The 21,443-nt window shown below is 33.5% G+C and overlaps 1 protein-coding gene across 1 annotated transcript in view; it reads right to left on the reverse strand.

The window, feature by feature from the left end:
* LOC122809253 (zinc finger protein 420-like) overlaps nucleotides 1-21,443 on the reverse strand; it is a 227,286-nt gene that overhangs the window by 91,616 nt on the left and 114,227 nt on the right. The window contains exon 2 of the mRNA XM_044080580.1: nucleotides 4,141-4,267. Within this exon, the coding sequence (XP_043936515.1) occupies nucleotides 4,141-4,267 (127 nt within the window). The remainder of the gene's footprint in view (nucleotides 1-4,140; nucleotides 4,268-21,443) is intronic.

Consider the following 21,443-nt stretch of genomic DNA (forward strand, 5'->3'; position numbering starts at 1 on the left):
ATATTTATAATGGAAAAACTATGAGGGTGTTCTGTGTATGCTACAGTTGTTATGAAGTTCTGTGTTTGTTCTGTATAATATGTATTATATAATTACATAATTTATAATCAAAATATTTGTATAGTTATTGATACTGTTATACTTTTGTTCATATGATAGTTTGACAAACCTGTTCAGCATTTTTTGAAAGTTGCATCTCATGTGGCCAATCTGAAGTTACATTATAAAGTAATCTAACACTCATATGATTTGCTGGGTATTACATGTTGGTTATCATGGAGAAGTACAACATAACTTCGGAACATGTCAGGTCCCTGAAGGTATTTTCTATGAACATAAAATGATTTGCCAGAATTAAATTAATCGACAATGAAGTTTGCCTCTCTCTCTTCACAGCTGTGATACCTCAGAGTTGGTAATATATACTTTAGGGGATGGGAGCGCAGAGGAACTTTTCCCCTTCAAAAAATCTTTTGTAGGAATGTTTACTGAAGGTAGTTTTGGTGAGAATTTTGTTGTATTTTTTTATGTTCACCAAAACTGCCTTCATCCACTCAATGTGAATCTGCATCAGTAGCAGTTAATATGGACATGTCAGAATAGGGAGTTGTGTGGGTGATTTTGCAAATGCACTTGACTGTGTTTGAATATGATTATGTTTATAATTGCATATACCAGTAGTTTGAGAAATGTTATAGTGAGATCCTATATAATTCACTTTTTGATACTTGGCTTGGTCTGGCTTAGTTTAAAATTAACTAGGTTTGTTAATTAAAATCTGACGTGAGAAAACTGTTGATAATAGTCTTATGATGGGGTCAGTTTGTCATCTTCTTTCTGAGTTACACTTACAGTTGGGACTTTGATGTTATTATTCATTTTGTGCTAAGATAATTCTGGATTAGTTTTAACAAATGATTCTATGAAAGGATGATACAGAGACAGATGTACATGAATTAAAGTTTCATATGTAACTATCTAGGCCAGATCCATAGATATTGCATACATCCTCAGTTTTTAACTGCTTGTTTAACTAGCTTGGGGGAGTGGCCCTTTTCTGGGATCATGCTGGGTACGCATTACCCTTAGGTTCATAGAAACGGATTCATAGATAAGTACTAGGCTAAATGCAGTCGTGGGCCATTTTAAACCTAGCCAATTACCCCACATGAGTATCAAACCCTGCACCTTGTGTTTGCAAGGTAAACACCTTAACCATTATGCCAACCTTGTTGACTGAATGGGCAGACACAAATTTACACCAAGTTTATCCTGCATGGCCCTGTTTGATTTGGGAAGTGAGCACTATGAAGTGCTTGAAAATGTGAGATACTTACAGGTATATATGGCTAAGAGTCTTATGGTCCCCATGATCATTTGCTTGGTTTTGTACCTAAAGTCCTATGCACTTTGGTTGACATATGAGTACTGACGTGTGTGTGTATAGCAGATGACTGAAGTTTCAAAACTTTGAAATTCATATGGTCAGGACCATATGATCGAAGTTTTGAAACTTCAAACCTTTTGAATGGAGAGCAGAGTACAGTGCAGAGTGGCAAATCTTCTCCTCACTGTAGTGCGATCTTGCAGTTAATCTGTTTAATTTGCAAGGGGTTCTGGGGGGCATGCCCCTGTAAAAATGTAAAAAAAGAAACTTGTTGTTTTCATTTGTTTTTTAATGTTCAATTTTTTGAAAACTCGATCATATGGCCCCGACCATATGATTTTCGAAATTTTGGAACTTCGATCATCTGATAAGGATCTGTATATATATATATATATATATATATATATAGAGAGAGAGAGAGAGAGATAGAGAGAGAGAGAGTACAAGACTGTTTGCTTGGATTAAGGAATGGAAATTCATTAGATGCCAGTCATGCTATTTTATTTTATATTTCACAAAGATGAAGAACAACTGCATGGTACATAATATCTGATGCAATAATCAGTCTTCCAGTAAGTAGAATTGACTTCACTTTCATGTTTCCTATTGATTATACTGATATGTCGACATAGCAAACTCTTAAATAAAGCATATGCATGAAATACACTGGTCATGAAATCAGTGGTTGGTTACAATGATGGCCATGACAGACTAATTTAATTTGATTATGTCTGGATGAATATTTGTAGTTGTTAGAATTTCTCCTTGGCATGGTGAGCCTAGGACTGTTATGTAAGCTGGAGGGTGTGCTGTTACTCTAGTACCTTAAGATTTTTGTTTGCTTTATATATTTAGATAGTGTGAGCCTCTTCATCCTGCTTAATAGGGATAAAATTACTTGGAAAAAAGTTTTTGGAATGGCTGATTTCATGTACTTTGATGGGACCAGCAGAGGAGACTAAAGTGTGAATTTTCCACAATAAGTTGTTTCAAGGCAACAGCTGGGCATTTAGTGAGTGTCTGTATGCTGATAGAAAGTCTAAAGAAATGCTGGTAGGAAACATCATATGCATTGTCAAAGATATAAAGATTATGTATCAATAATGTTGTAGGGTAAGTGACTAAAGGTTATGGTGAGTAAGAATGTTTCTTCTCCTTAATGTGGTAATTACACAGGACTGAACTCTAATAGAAGCATTCATTTAAAAATGTAAAAAAAAAAGGTTAGCTGTGGACTAATATAATAAACGATATGTAAAAGTATTGGATGTGGATTAATATACCTGCATCTGGAGTATAAAAGGGTTCAAGATTAAATTAAACACTGCTGTACAAAAAAATATATGAGAATTGTACAGACCAAGTTTCAATAGTAATTTGATCAAGATCGTATATCCTTTTCAGATTTACTGCATTTTATTGGACTGAATTTATAAATTTATCAGTATTTCACATTGATGATGTACGAATGTTTAATTTTGTGTATTTTATTGCATTAAATCAGTGATGGTGAACCTATGACGTGTGTCCAAGGTGACATGCCACAACATTTTGGGTGGCACACCAGCATTCACAAACACCTGAGTTGCCAAAGAAACTGCTTTTGCATTTGTTGCTTGTGTGAAGTGCATTGAATTATTTTGTGCCAGGAGCCAGTTCAACAACACTGCTGCAGAGGTAAGGAAGTTATTAACCTCAAAGACTATTTTGGTATACTTTCTTGATAGAGTCTGCAAAGGGCAAAGACGACATTGTTTTCTCTTTGTAGTTACACTTCAGCAAAGAGCAAGTAGTCTGCATTTCTCGGAGTGTGCTGTTTTACCTTACTCTCAACTGTTCCTGTTAATCCCTCCTAAAACTGGCAATGTTTTACAATTAATAAATGACAATAATTAGATTTATAGACTCATTTTACTTCAGAAAATGTATATTAGTTCACAATTTTTTCTACCAGTGTCTTAAATTAATACTACTAGCAGATTAAAACTGTCAATGTCTCTTATTTCTAGATCTGTCCCTGATTCTGTTGAGATTGATCTCTGATGTATTGAGAGCCATGCTGTTTTATTTATTTTTATTTATTTATTTATGTGTTTATTTAATTTATTTATTTATTTTTTTGTTGGGGGTGACAAGCAAGCAGAGTCAAGTTTGGCATTTTCCGAATTTTTGACATGCCAAACTCAAAAAGGTTCACCATCACTGCAGTAAATTCACAAATATGTCAGGATTTCACACTGACAATGCAGAAATGTTTAATTTTTTTGACTGACTAGTCATTAAATATTATTTCTTCAAAAAGGAGTCTAAAGACAGAAGACTGACATCAAATGGTTGGCAGGCAGGCAAAAAAATGGGTATAAAATAGAGCAAAATATTTATTTTTAGTGGTCAGAAAGAATAGTTATAGAAACCAAAACACATTTTTATGACAGCAGGTTCCAAACAATTACAAAATCTCACATCTAAACTCAGGTCACCAGCACTGCTAATTAACAGGCAAGTAAGACATAACATTACCTGAAAGTGTGTTTGAGGAAGAAATGGAAGGCAAAGCAACATTTCTGAGGATACACATATGGCTCTACTTTAACTTATGCTGTTTGTAATTCTTATTCCTGTATATGAAAACTATTTGCATGTGATTCTTATTAAGACAACAGAATATACACGCGAACCTCCTGTCTGGGAGTAATGCACAGTTAAGGTTTAGACTACAACGCAGCTGCTGCCAAAGTCTGCAATTAACTTACCTAATGAAGTCATGGTATCATAATTGTCCTCCATGACTTCCTTGTACAAGTTCTTCTCCCTGTCATTTAACAGTCTCCACTCGGCCTTAGAAAAAGTGATGGCAATATCCTCAAACGTTTCCGGAAGCTGTATAAGAGAAACGTACATGATTTCATTAATTCAGCAAACATTTCATCTGGTGGCATAGTAGTAGCAGAAATCTTTGAAGCAGCACAACCACCATAAATGGTGCCACAGGACAAGGGTTATTATACTATATAGTACAGTGGCTGCACAAACAAGTAAGGCAGAACAAGTCCATACCCACTCTGCTACACAGATTTAGGTATTCTTTGCTCCCTGAGCAGCAATGGAGTACATGAATTAACATCTCTTCCTCTGGACTGTTAGCGTGATAGGCATTACATACTGCACACAATCCTGCACTATATGCTCTATTTGAGTTAGCATTCCTTACCAATACAATAAGTCTCATTCTCTTTATTTGCACTTTACTATTCCCAGATTTGAGTCATGCATCCTGTCAAGCATTAGCCTTCTCAGTTGATTGTGATCTATTATTTAGTCAGTTTTAAAGATGAAGCCTTTGAAGTGAGAGAAAAATAAGACCGAGGGCCAGATTCTTTAACTCCTCCACTACTTGTACATGATCTGCATTCAAGAACACCCCTACCATATTTTGTGCTTCCAAGTCACTCAAAGATTACAATAAGTATACATGTACTCTATACCTTGTGGTAACCTTTATGAATCCCCATCAGTATTTAAGGCTGCAAGAAAATCAGTAAGAAAACTAAAATTAGGAGGAAGAAGGTGTGAGTTATGCTTGTGTTGTCTGTTCAAGCAGAATGGTGTGCACTTAGTGTAGGTGTTAATGAAATCTCACTGATTTTTTCTATTCATCTCTCACTGTAACTTCTTTCAGTCTCTGAATTTTTAAGTTAGTGTCATTACTTTTGCTGGAAATCTGTTTTTCTATTATTGTTAACTGTGGTATTGCCTAAAGAATCTCTAGTTCTTCTAGCAATATTCACACATCTCTGGGAAATAGAAAGTACTCAACATATGTGCTCTCTGGAGTTCCTTGTGTGGTCCACAGCTCACATTCTGATTATGCTTCTGAAGATTAACATTCTCTGTAATTTTCTAAAAAATAAAAATCACAGAGGTGCCTGTTACAAAGACCTTGTGCATAAACTTTGCATAGAATGTTTCAAATCTATAGTCATCTGTTGAAAGTTCATTTCCTATCTAAAAATATCTCTTTTGTACATACGTAAATACCTTTGACCCACAGACAACTTATCTTTTTCTCTTGTAGGACCATATCTCCTATACTGTTCAAACTGGCACCACTTACAACACAACTAGCTTACTCACACAACATTATAATGTTGGTTCATCTTTAACTAATTTACTCAAAATGCATTTCCTGTTTATAACTCTTATTTCTATGATGTATTTTTTTTCTAACCACATTCTTGGGGGCACAATTATCTCAGACATATTAGGTAAAAACTTTACAAGATACTGCGTCACTCCTAGAAACCTCTATAATGCTTGCATTGGCATTTGTTTACTTACTCTGGCATTTTCTCTATCAGGTTTCAGTCCCTCAGATATTAGAATATGGCCTATGATTTTCAGATTTGCAACATTTATAACATTTGCTTTTATTCAGCTTAAAATAATGCTGTCTTAATCTATTTAGCAACAATATCATGTATGTTTGTGCTCTTCTTCTGTCTGACCCCACACTGAAATATATTATGTTTATACCTTCCAAACCTTCAATTATCTGTAAAACAGCTCACTAGAATGTTTTTGGTTATGCTGAAATGCCAGATTGCACTATAAGTAATCTGTAGTTACCAATGGTGTGCTAAATGCTATAATGTGTAAGTTTCTTCATCTATTTTTTTCTGCCAAAATTGCTGCTAGTACTGAAAAGAGCATTTAGTATTGCTGAGACATTGTTTTCAACTGTAATCAATGGATAATGCTCTCTTTTAATAATTGTATTCTCATCTTGAAGATCAATACAAAACAAATCTGACTTTGCCTTGCAACAGTAACCATGTGACTACTCATTTGCTTGTTCTAAAAAGCTTTCCATTCATTTCAATTCCTGCTCATTTCTACTTCTGGCACTTTTCTTGAATCATTTATCACCAACAAAGCATCATGATTTATTTATGTATGATATTCTCTTGGTAAGCTTTTTAACCCTGCAAATAAATTGGCATAGTCATAAAGGATATTACTGACGTGACACTGTACAGTACCTGAGATGTCTCGGCAGTTGCGTTACTCTACACGTTTCAATGCTCTCTCTACATTGACACTGTGAGTTCATTTTACCATTCATACATTTTCACAAGCCAAATGACACACTCTATCAGGACAATTTACTTCTTTAAATACAGTGACAGGTTTTTGTACTTATTTTAAATTCAAACCTCAGAAGCTTTTGACCAAATGTTTTGCCTTAAACATGTTAATGTATGCATAGCTTCCCTTTTTGTTCCTTTCAACTTCCTTGCTTTTAAAAGTATTTCCATACTTAATACTACACTTTGCACCTGTGCTAAGAATAAATTCAACATTTTGCTTGCTTTCAGGAAGGCTGCTATAGAGTGAGCGGCTTCTATAGTCAGCTTTCTGGAAACTTCCATTAGTGGGGCTATTTGAACGATTATAATCACTAAATGTATTGATACAATAATTAATCTCAACTCAACATATCGATTATTAATGGTTTCTATCAGTTTGTTTTATTTCTACTTAGTAAATAAGATCATTGTATAACACAGGGTAGCACCTTTCAATACCCAAAATTACAATACGAAAACAAATGGAGACCCAGACTTGTAAAACTAAACTATATAGACTATTTCTACCAGAAAAAAAGATTTCTATACTAAAAGCACAAAGTTTAATTAAAATCAAGGAATGTAAATATTGATTACCAATACTAAATCTGAAATATGCCATTCTGTTAATGAGTTAAAGGAAGCCTTAGCATAGCTGCAAGATTCCACAGGAAAAATGGCATTGTAATTGTCTTTAATTTACTGTACTCTAACAGATATAGTAAAAAGAGTGAATGTTTCACAATCTGATATTTCAGAAACCAAAACTACTTGTCTCAGAATCTCATATCTCAGAAAACAAAAATAATTTAGTGACAATGTAAAATACATTTTTTAGTCAAAACTGTAATATCAGCATTCTGATACCTGTTCATCTAAGAAAAAAAATAGACTCAAAGGCTGAAATCTAAAAAAAATGATATTTTACTTGTGTTTTCCCAAAAAATATGTTACTAACAGGAGCTGTAAGACAAGTTATGTTTTTCTTGTTATTCCAACAAAAATGGTCATTCTATTGTTGTCACTGTTCCCTAACACTTTTCAAGAGAAACCGAGACCAGTAGACAGGAAATCAGAAATACACCTCAGGTCGAGCACCAATGTTTCTAATGGACAGAATCAGCCTGTAAAGCTTTTACATATGCCTTACCTCTAAGGCACAAAACATGTTGGATACAATTGGGATTCTTAACTAGGCTTACAGAGGCCCCAGTGGTGGTTAGCTTAGTATACACTTGTGAAATTATTAACCAGCTCTCCAACACACATCTGTATAGTTGCTAAAAATGTCCAAGATGTTGTAAGATTCTTAAAGCTGCAAAGATGAAGAAAGATTTCATTCTGAATGGACATAAACTTTGATTCTTATCAGAACCCTCACAAGAATACTGATTTAACCACACAAGTTATCTCCTTTCTACTGTTACCTTGTTAAAATTAAAATGATATATGCTTCCAAGTGGGATTTCCAGGGTTGACCAAGTTCCACATATTAGGACAGGTGGAAAAGGTCCAATAACTTTCTGCTTATAAACTAAATAAATTGCTTGTTATAAATTAACTGGAGTCAGCTTTTAACAAATAAATTCCAGTCGGACTGATGTAGTATCTTGGTACAGTAAATTAAAATTACCTTATCTTGAGAAAACATGACAGAATGCTTTGTTTGCTGTCGCTTAGAAAGGCAATTTTCAGTATACAGAATCAGTACTAAAGTTAACAGATTGGTAGAATCTTTGACAAAAAGTATGGAATTTCAATTTTTACTAGGTTCTTCCTCATAGCTCTCACTGTTGTTTTAAAAATCTGGCAAGATACAGTTGTAGGCTTTTGAAGGTGCAATAGTGAAATTTATTATTGTTATTTTATTTTTTAAACTTTTTTTGACTCTGCACAACACAATATAGCAGTCGCTGTGTGGGAGCTACTTCTGCTTGCTGCTCCATTATTTCTAGAACTTGCAGCAACTTAATACATTGTAAACAACTTAAAATGGCATTGCAGTCACAATATATCATTTACCTCACACATATGCTTCAGTAAAGAGATTGATTATTATCATCTCCAATTAACTGACATGATTACATGTTTTAATAGTAAAACTAGGTATGTAACTGCTCAAAATATCGAGTAGCACAGAATCCACTGGTAAGGTGAAATAAATAGTAAATGCTGTGGTAAAACTAGAACTTTTATTTAAAAAACAATAAAATTAAATGGTTGCATCTAATAAAACTTAGATTTCATCCTGAATCCATTCATTTATATACAACATTCAAACTAATTAATAGACCAATCACATAACAGCTCATGAAACAAGTTTAGAAAATATATAAAAATAAAAGTCAACAATATCCATTTCAAAATATTAGTAAGCATTAGTAAACTTAGATCCAAGAAGGAATTTTCATTATTTCATATTTCTTTAGTACATATGTAAATTGGCATACAAATATATATGCACACTTGTAACTTTATATATTTATATATTTATATAAATTTATCTAGACATTATATCTACTTGTTTATATATTTACAACCTCACGACCAAAAATCAAATTTTGTTCAATAAAATAGGTTTAATCGTAATATATTCATTAATGCCTGGTGGTAATGTAGCATTCAATAATATCTGCCATCTAACTTCTTTTTCTCCCAAAATGTACTTAATATTTCCACCTCTTTGTAAAACCTTCACCAATTCAAGTATGGCAAACTTAAAAGTACTACAGTTGGTACTATCCCTTACATGTCTGAATAGGGCATTATTTTCATCCCTTTTCCTTATTGCATACAGGTGCTCGTATATTCTGTTTTTCAACTTTCTCCCTGTTTGTCCCACATAAAAACTAGGACAGGTTGTACATAGGGCCAAGTATATGATGTTTCTGGTATCACAATTACCATGACAAAAATGCAAGACATTCTTACTTTTATTGCCCAACTGTACCATTTGGTCCTCCATAATAGCCTTACATTGATTACAATGACCACACTTTCATGTGCCCATCAATTGTCCTTTTAAACTCCTGGCATTATGTTCAAATTTGCTTTTAAGGTTATGACCCACACTATTAACGAATGTGGGTTCATTACCAACTAAAGCAAGTATTGCATCGTCACCTTTTAAAATATTCCAATTTCTCTTGATAATATTTTTTATGTCCTCGGTGTAGTTGCTAAATGGTAGAATACATGCCATATGGAAGTCTCTATTATTTCCCTGACTTATACTTGTATTTACATTGTCGGAACCAACTCCTAATAAAGGTTTAAATTTGGTCCCCCACATTTTACTAACATATTCTATAGCATCCTTGATGACGTAAGCAGGATATCCCCTCTGTGCAAACATGTTCCCTATTGTAGTCAACTCTTTCACCATCTCCATATAGTCTGAAGTCATTCTAGCAGCACAAATACACTGACCCTTAACTATATTATTTTTCAACCTTACAGGGTGACAACTGTTGTATTGCAAATATGTGTTACTAAATGTCTCTTTCCTGTATATATTAGATTTAAAACCAGTAGGTGTCAGCGTAATATAAGTATCCAAATATGAAATTCTTTCCTTGCTGTATTTATGTGTAAAACTCAAATAAGTGGTAGAAGTGTTGATATATTCAATAAATTGCGAAATATTGGAATTATACCCCTCCCATACCATAAATACATCATCCAAGAACCGTACACAACTTTTAATATATTGCATATACTGACTGTTAAAAATCACTTCATGCTCCCAATCTAATAGGACCATATTGGCATATATAGGGGCACAAGCTGTGCCCATAGCAACCCCCTTGTGTTGTCTGAAATATTCCCCCTCATAATATATATAGTTATAGTCCAATACCATACTCATAAATTCCTCTATTAACTTAATTTTATCCCAGGTATATTGAGTACATCTGACTATACTTTTAATAAACCTATCCATACCTTCTTCCCTAGGGATGCATGTAAAAAGATCTTTCACATCTATAGTGACCAAGGTTTTAAATCTAATATATACAGGAAAGAGACATTTAGTAACACATATTTGCAATACAACAGTTGTCACCCTGTAAGGTTGAAAAATAATATAGTTAAGGGTCAGTGTATTCGTGCTGCTAGAATGACTTCAGACTATATGGAGATGGTGAAAGAGTTGACTACAATAGGGAACATGTTTGCACAGAGGGGATATCCTGCTTACATCATCAAGGATGCTATAGAATATGTTAGTAAAATGTGGGGAACCAAATTTAAACCTTTATTAGGAGTTGGTTCTGACAATGTAAATACAAGTATAAGTCAGGGAAATAATAGAGACTTCCATATGGCATGTATTCTACCATTTAGCAACTACACCGAGGACATAAAAAATATTATCAAGAGAAATTGGAATATTTTAAAAGGTGACGATGCAATACTTGCTTTAGTTGGTAATGAACCCACATTCGTTAATAGTGTGGGTCATAACCTTAAAAGCAAATTTGAACATAATGCCAGGAGTTTAAAAGGACAATTGATGGGCACACGAAAGTGTGGTCATTGTAATCAATGTAAGGCTATTATGGAGGACCAAATGGTACAGTTGGGCAATAAAAGTAAGAATGTCTTGCATTTTTGTCATGGTAATTGTGATACCAGAAACATCATATACTTGGCCCTATGTACAACCTGTCCTAGTTTTTATGTTGGACAAACAGGGAGAAAGTTGAAAAACAGAATATATGAGCACCTGTATGCAATAAGGAAAAGGGATGAAAATAATGCCCTATTCAGACATGTAAGGGATAGTACCAACTGTAGTACTTTTAAGTTTGCCATACTTGAATTGGTGAAGGTTTCACAAAGAGGTGGAAATATTAAGTACATTTTGGGAGAAAAAGAAGTTAGATGGCAGATATTATTGAATGCTACATTACCACCAGGCATTAATGAATATATTACGATTAAACCTATTTTATTGAACAAAATTTGATTTTTGGTCGTGAGGTTGTAAATATATAAACAAGTAGATAACATAATGTCTAGACAAATTTATATAAATATATAAATATATAAAGTTACAAGTGTGCATATATATTTGTATGCCAATTTACATATGTACTAAAGAAATATGAAATAATGAAAATTCCTTCTTGGATCTAAGTTTACTAATGCTTACTAATATTTTGAAATGGATATTGTTGACTTTTATTTTTATATATTTTCTAAACTTGTTTCATGAGCTGTTATGTGATTGGTCTATTAATTAGTTTGAATGTTGTATATAAATGAATGGATTCACAAGGAAAGTGTTCTGATGAAATCTAAGTTTTATTAGATGAAAGCGCTCAACCATTTAATTTTATTGTTTTTTAAATAAAAGTTCTAGTTTTACCACAGCATTTACTATTTATTTCACCTTACCAGTGGATTCTGTGCTACTCGATATTTTGAGCAGTTACATAGTTGGATTCGAGTTTGTGATTATTTTTTGTCGTAGTAAAACTAGGTATCTTTGGTTCTGTTTTACATTTCAGTTAGTTGAATAATTTAAATATTGTATTTATTTTGTAAACAAGCTTGGATAATTGTTTTCCTCTTTTACATTTATAAGGCAAGTGAGTATAGAAACCTCATTTATCATTATATATTAATGTAAACTTAGTCATGCGTGTTATTGTATTTATTTGACTTCAAATCATATAACATTCTACTAATTTGAAAGAATATGTGTGTTAACTTTAAATGAAGCTAAGAAAATTATGCCAAGCAAGAGCTATAAAATGTTTATATAGATAGGTTGTTTTGTTAAATGCTGTCTTTTGTATGCAGTTGCTAAAGATTTAATTTTCATTGTCAGCGTATGTCCATACTTGCTCTGAAAAACAATGTATTAAATTTCTTTGATGCATTATTTTAATTTACTTAGTATATTTACAATGGCTGACATCAGAGATATATGACTTATAATTGGGTATTTTAAACATTGGTGTTATGTTTTTCTTTCAAAATAATACTATATAATAATTACAGTAGTCGGAGTGGATCTGACGTACTAGGTCACTGTGAACTTTGATAAGTGCTAGCATACATTTTTTTACCTGTTATATGCAAGCTTAATTATATAGAAGCATACTTGTTTTATTAGAAATAACTTACCTGTTAGACATTTCCATCTGAAGAAATTTAGCCCAAATTAGAGATTTGGAATTAAACCTGACTTATCTCTGTGAAGAGTTTTTGGGATAAGATTATGGATTTTCTTTTTTTTGATGAAATGTTTATGTGCCGCTTCAGTTCACAATCCAAGACTAAATTTCTTTTATAACAATGATTTGATTTCTTAAATAAGAGTATGGCTCTAAACTTTACACTGAACCTAAATGTGATTCAGATTTTACAAAAAAAAAAAAAAATATTCCCTCATTTATTCTGTAAACCAAACACTAAAATTGCTTTGAGCCAGGGAACACATATTAGCAAATCAACAGAATGCAATTAAATAGGTGAACTAAATTCACTATAGCACCTGTAATTTAAAAAAAATGTAGTGCCCATTTTATTAAAATATCTTCCATTATTAAAGTAGGTACCTTATTTTTTTTTTTCTTTTAGGGATAGTAAAATAGATAAACTGGTTCCAGTTTAAACATCAATGTCCCGTGTCAAGGGCAAGTGGAATTAATTGTTTGTTTATTTAATTTCCTTACTAAATTTAAATACATTTATTTTAGTTTGGGTGTGATTGCAGCACTGTGATTAATTCTAAAATGGATAGCTTAATAAAATGTAGTACTTCCAACAAAAGTGTTTTTAAAGCAATCTTAGATATTACAAATCTCTATAATCTGTTAGTTCCTTTTATATTGTTATATCAGGAAGTTTCATGATTTTTCTCTACAGAAATTTAGTTCCTAGGTTGAATTCTTTTTTATTTCTAGTTACCTTTCACCTACTGTTAATAACATACAAGGTTTTTCCTTGGACAACCCAGATGTTTATCTAATATGAAATGATAGCTCTCAGAGAATGTTTAAACTGGATAGAATTGGAGAATTAATTGAGCATTTTAGATATGTCATAACTGTTTGCATAAATTAATTAGAAGTTTGATGTCTTTCTTACAAAACTAAGTGATTTTCAAGATTAAACTAGATATTCTTTAGGCCTCATTTAAAGCAGAATTGAGATGTATTTTATTAGAAAATTAACACTGTATTTAAAACATAGCTTCAAAATGGGCAAGAATTAACAAACAAAATTAAGTTGCAGGAAGGTTTGGTAATAGCAAACTAAGAAGAAAAGATCAATCACCAAATAAAGGAACTTTTTAAAGACAGAATAAACTTCAGTTTAGATTCTCATCTCTAATGGTTAGAATCCAAATTAAAGGCATACTATTCAGAGTGGGAGTAAAATCCACATAAACTGTTAGCTAGATCAATGCAAATTCAAAAATGTTACAATAAGTTTTTTTCCAGGAAATTTGATAATAATATGCTAATTCTACTGAATATACTATAAGAGTATTTAGGAGTATCTATCTAAAGTTTTGTGAACATTTATCAAGTCAAGTTCTGGAATAGAAGAAGATGCCTAGCTTGATTTACTTAAATTCCCAGAGTTACCCCTATCTTGTAGAAATAAGTTAATGATACCTTGTAGTGTACAATAAGTTAAATAAGTCATTATATTAGTACAGAAAAATAAAGCCTCAGGATAGGTGAGCATATTTCAGGGTACGTTTATAAGCAATTTTGAATCAAACTTGTGAGATTTTAGTTATTTAACTTTATTCAATGACAGAGAATGATTGATCTTTATTTAAATCATTCAAAATAATTGTACTTCCTATATTAAATTGAAATTATTTAGAACCATCTAACCATAAACATACTGCCCTAATTAATCTAGATTTAAAATTGGTATGCCATTTTGCCATGGTTTTAACAAATCATATAAACAGGTAACACTCAATTCAGTATCTCCCTTCCAGCATGGCATTATAAAATCTAGACAAATAACTGGCCAAACTTGTCTGATGGTCTTCCCTTTGCTGCTTATGAACTACTATAAAGGATCTATTTTAATCTGACAATAGATGTTGCCAAAACTTTCAATGAAGTAATATTCTCCTTTTAAATACTAAATACATTTGGAGTTCCTCCATGTTTCAAAAAAATATTTCAGAAATTACATTTAAATCCTTCTGCCTTACAAAGGTAATTTCTAAGCCATTAAATATCAAAAGCAGTACTTGTGACGGATGTCCCTTCATCTCATCTTTTTACATTAGCCTAATAATTTACCCTCTCATATGTACATTCTTTCTATAGTATATATTTATTTTCTAAAAATACATGAAACCAGTATTCTGTTTATGGCCTTTATAGATGATATAAGCATTTACTTTCATTCTTCTGCTTATGACATACCTAAAGTTTTGCAAGCTATTAAATAACTGTCTAACCCCAATAAGCATAAATACAATTTGAACAAATCTATTTTTATTTCCCGTTTATTTATTTTTTTTTGCTAACTGTTTTACATTAAGCCACCTACATCTTTCAGGGTTAAAGGTGTCCATGAGATTTAAATAAAGTGTTTAGGCATAAAACTTATACAAAACAATATACATTATTATACAAACAATCTCTCAAAATGCTAGAATGCAGTTAATCAAGATCTTACTAGCCATGGCTGGGTCATCTGGTAAACTCAAAAGTGCACCTGACTGGACCCTCCTCAACTCAAAGTTGACAACACACACACACACACACACACACACACACACACACACACACACACACACACACACACACAAAAGTTTTCCTTAGTTCCATTGATGAGGATAAAAAAAAAGTTTAGCATACAACTTGCTGAGCTAACAGTAAGTACTTGCCTGAATGCAGAATGCAGTGTCAGTATTCATATAACAAGACACATTATCACCCATGGCTTTTTAAATGAATGATAGCATTATACCTTCACCCTATTCGCAACTGCTGATTATGCCTTAATAGATTTTGCCCATTGCAGCCACCCTTTACCACACAGTAGTTACAGCTCTATACAGCAATGATTCTTTTGGTACCTTCCCAAAAAAGTATTAATTAAAATAAATGCATTTCTGACATATCCTCTTTTTTATTAATTCTGCTAGCCCCTTTTTATACATATAAAAATAGCTCTAAAGCAATATTTGATAATTCATGCAAATTTAATTAAGTTAATATGGTTTCCTAAGTTTGCTTTGATTACTCACAAGAAATAGAAATAGAAATTAGCAGGGGTTTGCATTTTTTAAATTATTTATTTAGTGACTAGATCTGTCAAACTTTATCAATTCTTACAAACTACATTCAAATAAAAGGAATGGGTCCCCTACTGATCAAACGTAGGGCAAAAAAAGTTTAAAAGGAGCTTAAATTGTTTTGTTTTGCTTTTTATGGGGATTCTGGTACTTCAGCTTGATCATCAGCTGCAAAGCATACCTCCTATGTTTCAAGCCCAGCCTCCATACTACCACCTGATTTGGAAGCTGCTGGTAAGGAAGGGAAAGAGAACTGGACAGCATCTATGGTCTGGTACTTTTTACCAGATGGGACCACCCAGCAGAGTGGGAAAGGAAAAGAGAAAGCAGGGTCCCTGGTAGTAGTGCAGAGCAGATGCCTGCAGTATTATCATCTAAATGTATCACAAGTTTCTTTGGCCCTACCCCTAGTGCACCAACATTACATCATTAGATTATCTGGGCAATGAAGCATGACCCTATGAAAATGACAGCCCTGGGCTCTAAGTCAGCCACACCTCTTCAGCCAACCTGCACCCACCCAAGCAATCACTCTGACCCTGGCCTCCATTAGGGATTGAGCATTCTACCCATATCAGCATAGACCTTCCATCTGAGGTAGGCATGTCCATCCTCTCAGCTAGCGCCATTAGATGCAAAAGCAACTATATGAACTCTGGAAACTCAGGCTGTGGTCAGGGCTTTACCCCTAAACACCAATGGACTGGGTTTGCTTCACCCATTTGAGAGAAAAAAATCTAACTAATCACAAAGTCCATAAGTTGTTAGTTGTCCTAATTATAGCTTTTCAAAATTTGAACAAATTATTTGACTTTGATAATGTTTTACCTCCATTCCAAACTATAATTAATGACCATGATATATCATTATGCAATTAAGTCAGTATTTCCACTTTTAAAACTCATATAACTACTTATAGCTACTACTATGTACTATCCTTCTCAACAATATACAGTTTTAGTCTCCTCCCTCATCTATACACTATTCACTTCTTCACCTTCCCTACCACAAACGCATACCATATAGCTTTCTGCACACAACCTAACCACTCTCCACTACCTTAACTATCTATATACTACCCTGGAAACATCTCCCCACTCTTTTCCACACATCTTTCTCTCCATTTATCATAGCACTCCTTTTATTAACATAGCACAAGGCCATCATCTTACCAAACCTCCACCTTCTTCTACCCACCATCTAAACTCTCAGCATCTCAACTGACAATGACAGTAAGTCAATTGTTACTGCTTTATACACTCACAATACTAGGTCACTTCACTAGCTACCATAGTATTCCTACATCATATCCCAACTCCATTACAAGCACACATACATTACATATCAAAAAATACTCTCTCTCCCTGTCTATCTCTCCTTCTCTGTACCAATATACATACTCAGATCTGTTCTCTTATAGATATATTAAAGTTAAGACTAGCACTTTATCAGAAGTACTGAAAGTCAGATACAAATACAAATGGCTCCATACCTCTACTTACCCTACCTCCATCCCGAAACTTAGTGGAGATATTCACGCTAACCCCAGTCTCACACATCAAATACCCACTTTTGCCAACTCATTACTTTCCAAAGTTCACAACACAGTTTTCCCATCAGCAAATGAAACCAACCTCATTATTTTCAACAATAACCTCAGAAGCATCTGCAACAAAATTGATGATATCCATGCATGTCTAGATATTTACTCCAGTAGTATCACTCAAACTTCTTCAGATAAATACTCATATACAAACTTCCCTTTTAAATACCCCTCCCTATTCTGTCATGTGACCATAACAAGATTCTTTTTAAAGAGCACTCTTATGAAAGCAGTAAAAAATAATAAGCAATAAAATAAAAATGTATTCTATACCAAATATTTATAAACATACCTAATTACTTTAAAACATTCATACAATGCCTGTATTCTACCTGTTAAGGTTTTTTAATTTTAACAGACAGAGTATAGAGCACATATAATTGAGACCAGGGTAGGTGCATGCATTCAACAGCACTTGCCATAACAGTTCCAACTGTTCCAAAATTACTGTTATGGGTCCTCCCCACGGGTCGAATCGAACTTGGTCTATCACTCAAAATTTAAAAGTGTGGTTAGGAGTTATATTTACATGTTTAGCTAGTGCATTCTCTACTTTCTTCCTACTGATACTGTATAAGTGTTCGTAAATTCGTTCAATAATAAATATAATTGTAACTCTAAAATGGTAGTATACCTTGCAAAATGCCAATAGTGCCCCTCGTTCTATATCGGAAAAACAGAATGTAAATTAAAAAAACGAATCAGTAGGAATAAAGTAGAGAATGCATTAGCTAAACATGTAAATATAACTCCTAACCACACTTAAATTTCGAGTGATAGACCAAGTTCAATTCGACTTGAGGGGAGGACCCATAACAGTAATTTTGGAACAGTTGGAACTGTTATGGCAAGTGCGATTGAATGCATACACCTTCCCTGGTCTCAATGATATGTGCTGTATACATTGTCTGTTAAAATTAAAAAAACTTAAGAGGTACAATACCGGCATTGTATGAATGTTTTAAAGTAATTAGGTATGTTTATAAATATTTGGTATAGAATACATTCTTATTGTATTTTATTGTTTCTTATTTTTTATTGCTTTCATAAGAGTGCTCTTTAAAAAGAATCTTGTTATGGTCACATGACAGAATAAGGAGGGGTATCTAATAGGGAAGTTTGTATAGGAGCATTTATCTGGAGAAGTCCGAGTGATACTACTGGATGAAAAGCGCTTCAAATAAATGCAATTTTGTTTTTAATGTGAAGTTTCGAGTTTCAGTTTTGCTTTACACTTGTGGATTAAGTTTTTCATAGTTTGTTTCTTTTGCATTCCGTTTTAGATTTTTACTCCCCAGATATTCTAATCATCACTGAAACCTGGCTAAAACAAGAAATGACTGACAAAATTATTCCCCCAGTCTTTAACATTCTCAGAATGGACAGAAATTTTAAAAGAGCAGATGGTATCACTATTATTTATAAAAACAACTTAGAAATAACTCCAGCTCATCTAAATATCCCAACATTTAATAATGCATAACTTCTGATGTCACACCTCAAAAACAACCAAAAGAAATCTATATGTATCTCAGCAGTATACACCCCACCAGGCAGCAACATTACCACAGTTGAAAATATCCTGAACTGGATCTCTAACAACATCCCCCAAGAAGCCTTCATCTTAGGTGACCAAATTATAGACTGGCAATCCATAAACAGCAGCAATCCCGAGGAGTCTATTCACCTATATGGATTCACACAACTATTAAGCTACACCACTAGAATTAACAAAAGCACTAACAGGCAGTCCATAATGGACTGAATATTGGCAAACAACCCCCATAATGTAAAATCTTTGGATTGCCTACTGGAAACTACAAGTGACCACCTCCCATACTGTGTAATCAGACAACAACATGACTCACCCAAACAAATACTCTATAAACAAGTATTCAATTTAACTAAATTTGACAAAGACACATTTATTACAGCCCTGTCCCACTACAGCTGGAATGTTTTAAAAGTAATGCCCTAGATGAAGCAGTTACTCATTTCAATTACACCTTCCTAAAAATACTAAATGATTTAGCACCAGTTAGGACAAGAAGGGTGCAATCTAACACAGTGCCATGGCTAACAAAAGACACCAAATAGTGTATGCTGCAAAGTGCTAAAGCACAGAAAGAATGGTATAAGAATAAAACACAATGTGCCTATCAAAATTTTAGATATCTCAGAAACCATATAAAGATCCTTGTTAAATCTGACAAGAAAACACACTACAGTAATCTCCAAAAAAACACCAAAACAACCTCAAGCTTTTTTGGTCCTCTCTAAATAAAGTATGACATCCCGGCAATACCACTACACCCTGCCCATCTACTTCAAACAATAAACAGTCCATTGCCACTTAGAACTGACTGGATAAAATGAATGTTGAACTATCATTAATCAGTGACTACCTCACTTCCACCCTCCACCTTCCATCTGTTCTCGAAAGCAACACACTTAATTTTAGTTTTCAGCCCATCTCAACATCAACCATAAAAAAATTACTAGCCAAATAAAAAGCAACAACCTCAGTTGCCGATAACTTTCCCACTGAATTACTCAAAACAGGTGCAGAAGCATTACCCTTCACTGTCTCATTCTAATCAACTGGTCGTTAACTGAAAACAGTGTCCCACCATCTGAAAAAAAAACATTATTTTACCCTTTCACAAAAAAACACTTCAACAGAGTTAACAAACTATAGATCTGTTGATATCCTATTATTCTTCTCTAAAATCCTCAAGAAATGTATTCACTCTTAGCTTATGAAACATATAACCAAACATTACCTCCTGTCCAACATCCAGCATGGTTTTAGGCCCAGCCACAGTACTTGTACTGCTCTCCTTAACTCCATCAACATAGTAAACCAAAACAGAAATGAGGGTAACCTTGTTTCTTCACTTTTCCTTGACCATTCCAAAGCATCTGACACAGTGTCCTACCAAAAGTTCCTCTCTGAACTTGCAATACTAGCTCTCACTTACCCCTCCCACTCCTGGTTTCACAATTATTTATGCATTTGTCAGCAGGCAACTAAATGGCAACAAAACCTTTCAGCAATCTTTGCTGGTGTACCCCAAGGGTCAATACACGGTCCCCTTCTATTTAATATTTTCAAAAGTAAACTTCATATTGCTACAACACTTGCCACTCTCGTACAATATGCAGATGATTCAACCTTTTTCTACTCTGCCCCATCCATAACAAAATTACAGGAGATCACTCAGAAATCTTTCATTGACATTTAAAAATGGCTAAATAATTCTAATAAGCCAAACTAAACTACTCTGAGTCATAAAGATGATAAATGTAATTATGTTTCAAAGTACTTTGCATCAGCTAAAAAACTGTGAGATGTATGATATACCCAGAAATGATATTACTAGTTTAAATACCATCTGGACTAATCTCAAGCTGAATCTTACATTCTTATCTCCTAGATAAAATAAACCGTGTTTATCTTTAAATGTTAAAATAAGATTTAGCCTAAAAATGTTGTATGAGATTATAAGATGGTGTTGGTACTGTGAGCAACAAAAATTGGAGCTCTGAGCTGAGAACATTTAAAAGCAGCAAAAGCCTGCAAACTACGTAAACGTTTAACAGAAATCGGTAGTTGAAATGTCTATGACATCCATAAGTTTACAAAGAAAAGAAAGACAGCAACTGTGAAAAATAAGAAGGAGACAGAAAGCTGTATGGAGCAGAAGTGGGAAAAGTAGATGGTAATTGCAGTTGAAGAATAAACTTCCTCAGTTACTCCAAAGAGAAAAAAATGACCAAATGCACTCTGCAGTTTTCAGGATAACTGGCTCTCTTTTGGAATACATGGCATGGGTAGCAGAAAGTTGCTGGAAATAGAAGATATTTTAACCAGACATTCAGAGGAAATACCTGGAATGCAAACTGCTGAAATGGAAATAAAAGAAAAAAATATTCCAATATGGTTGCACTCTGAAAATCAGGTTGATTAGACCTCAGCTAGCATGGAAAAGAAAAGACGTGTAAAACCCCAGTAAAAGCTAACAATTTGGGTAA

Source organism: Protopterus annectens, chromosome 8.part0 (genome assembly GCF_019279795.1).
Source record: "Protopterus annectens isolate FY-2018-M chromosome 8.part0, PAN1.0, whole genome shotgun sequence".
Taxonomy (NCBI): domain Eukaryota; kingdom Metazoa; phylum Chordata; order Ceratodontiformes; family Protopteridae; genus Protopterus; species Protopterus annectens.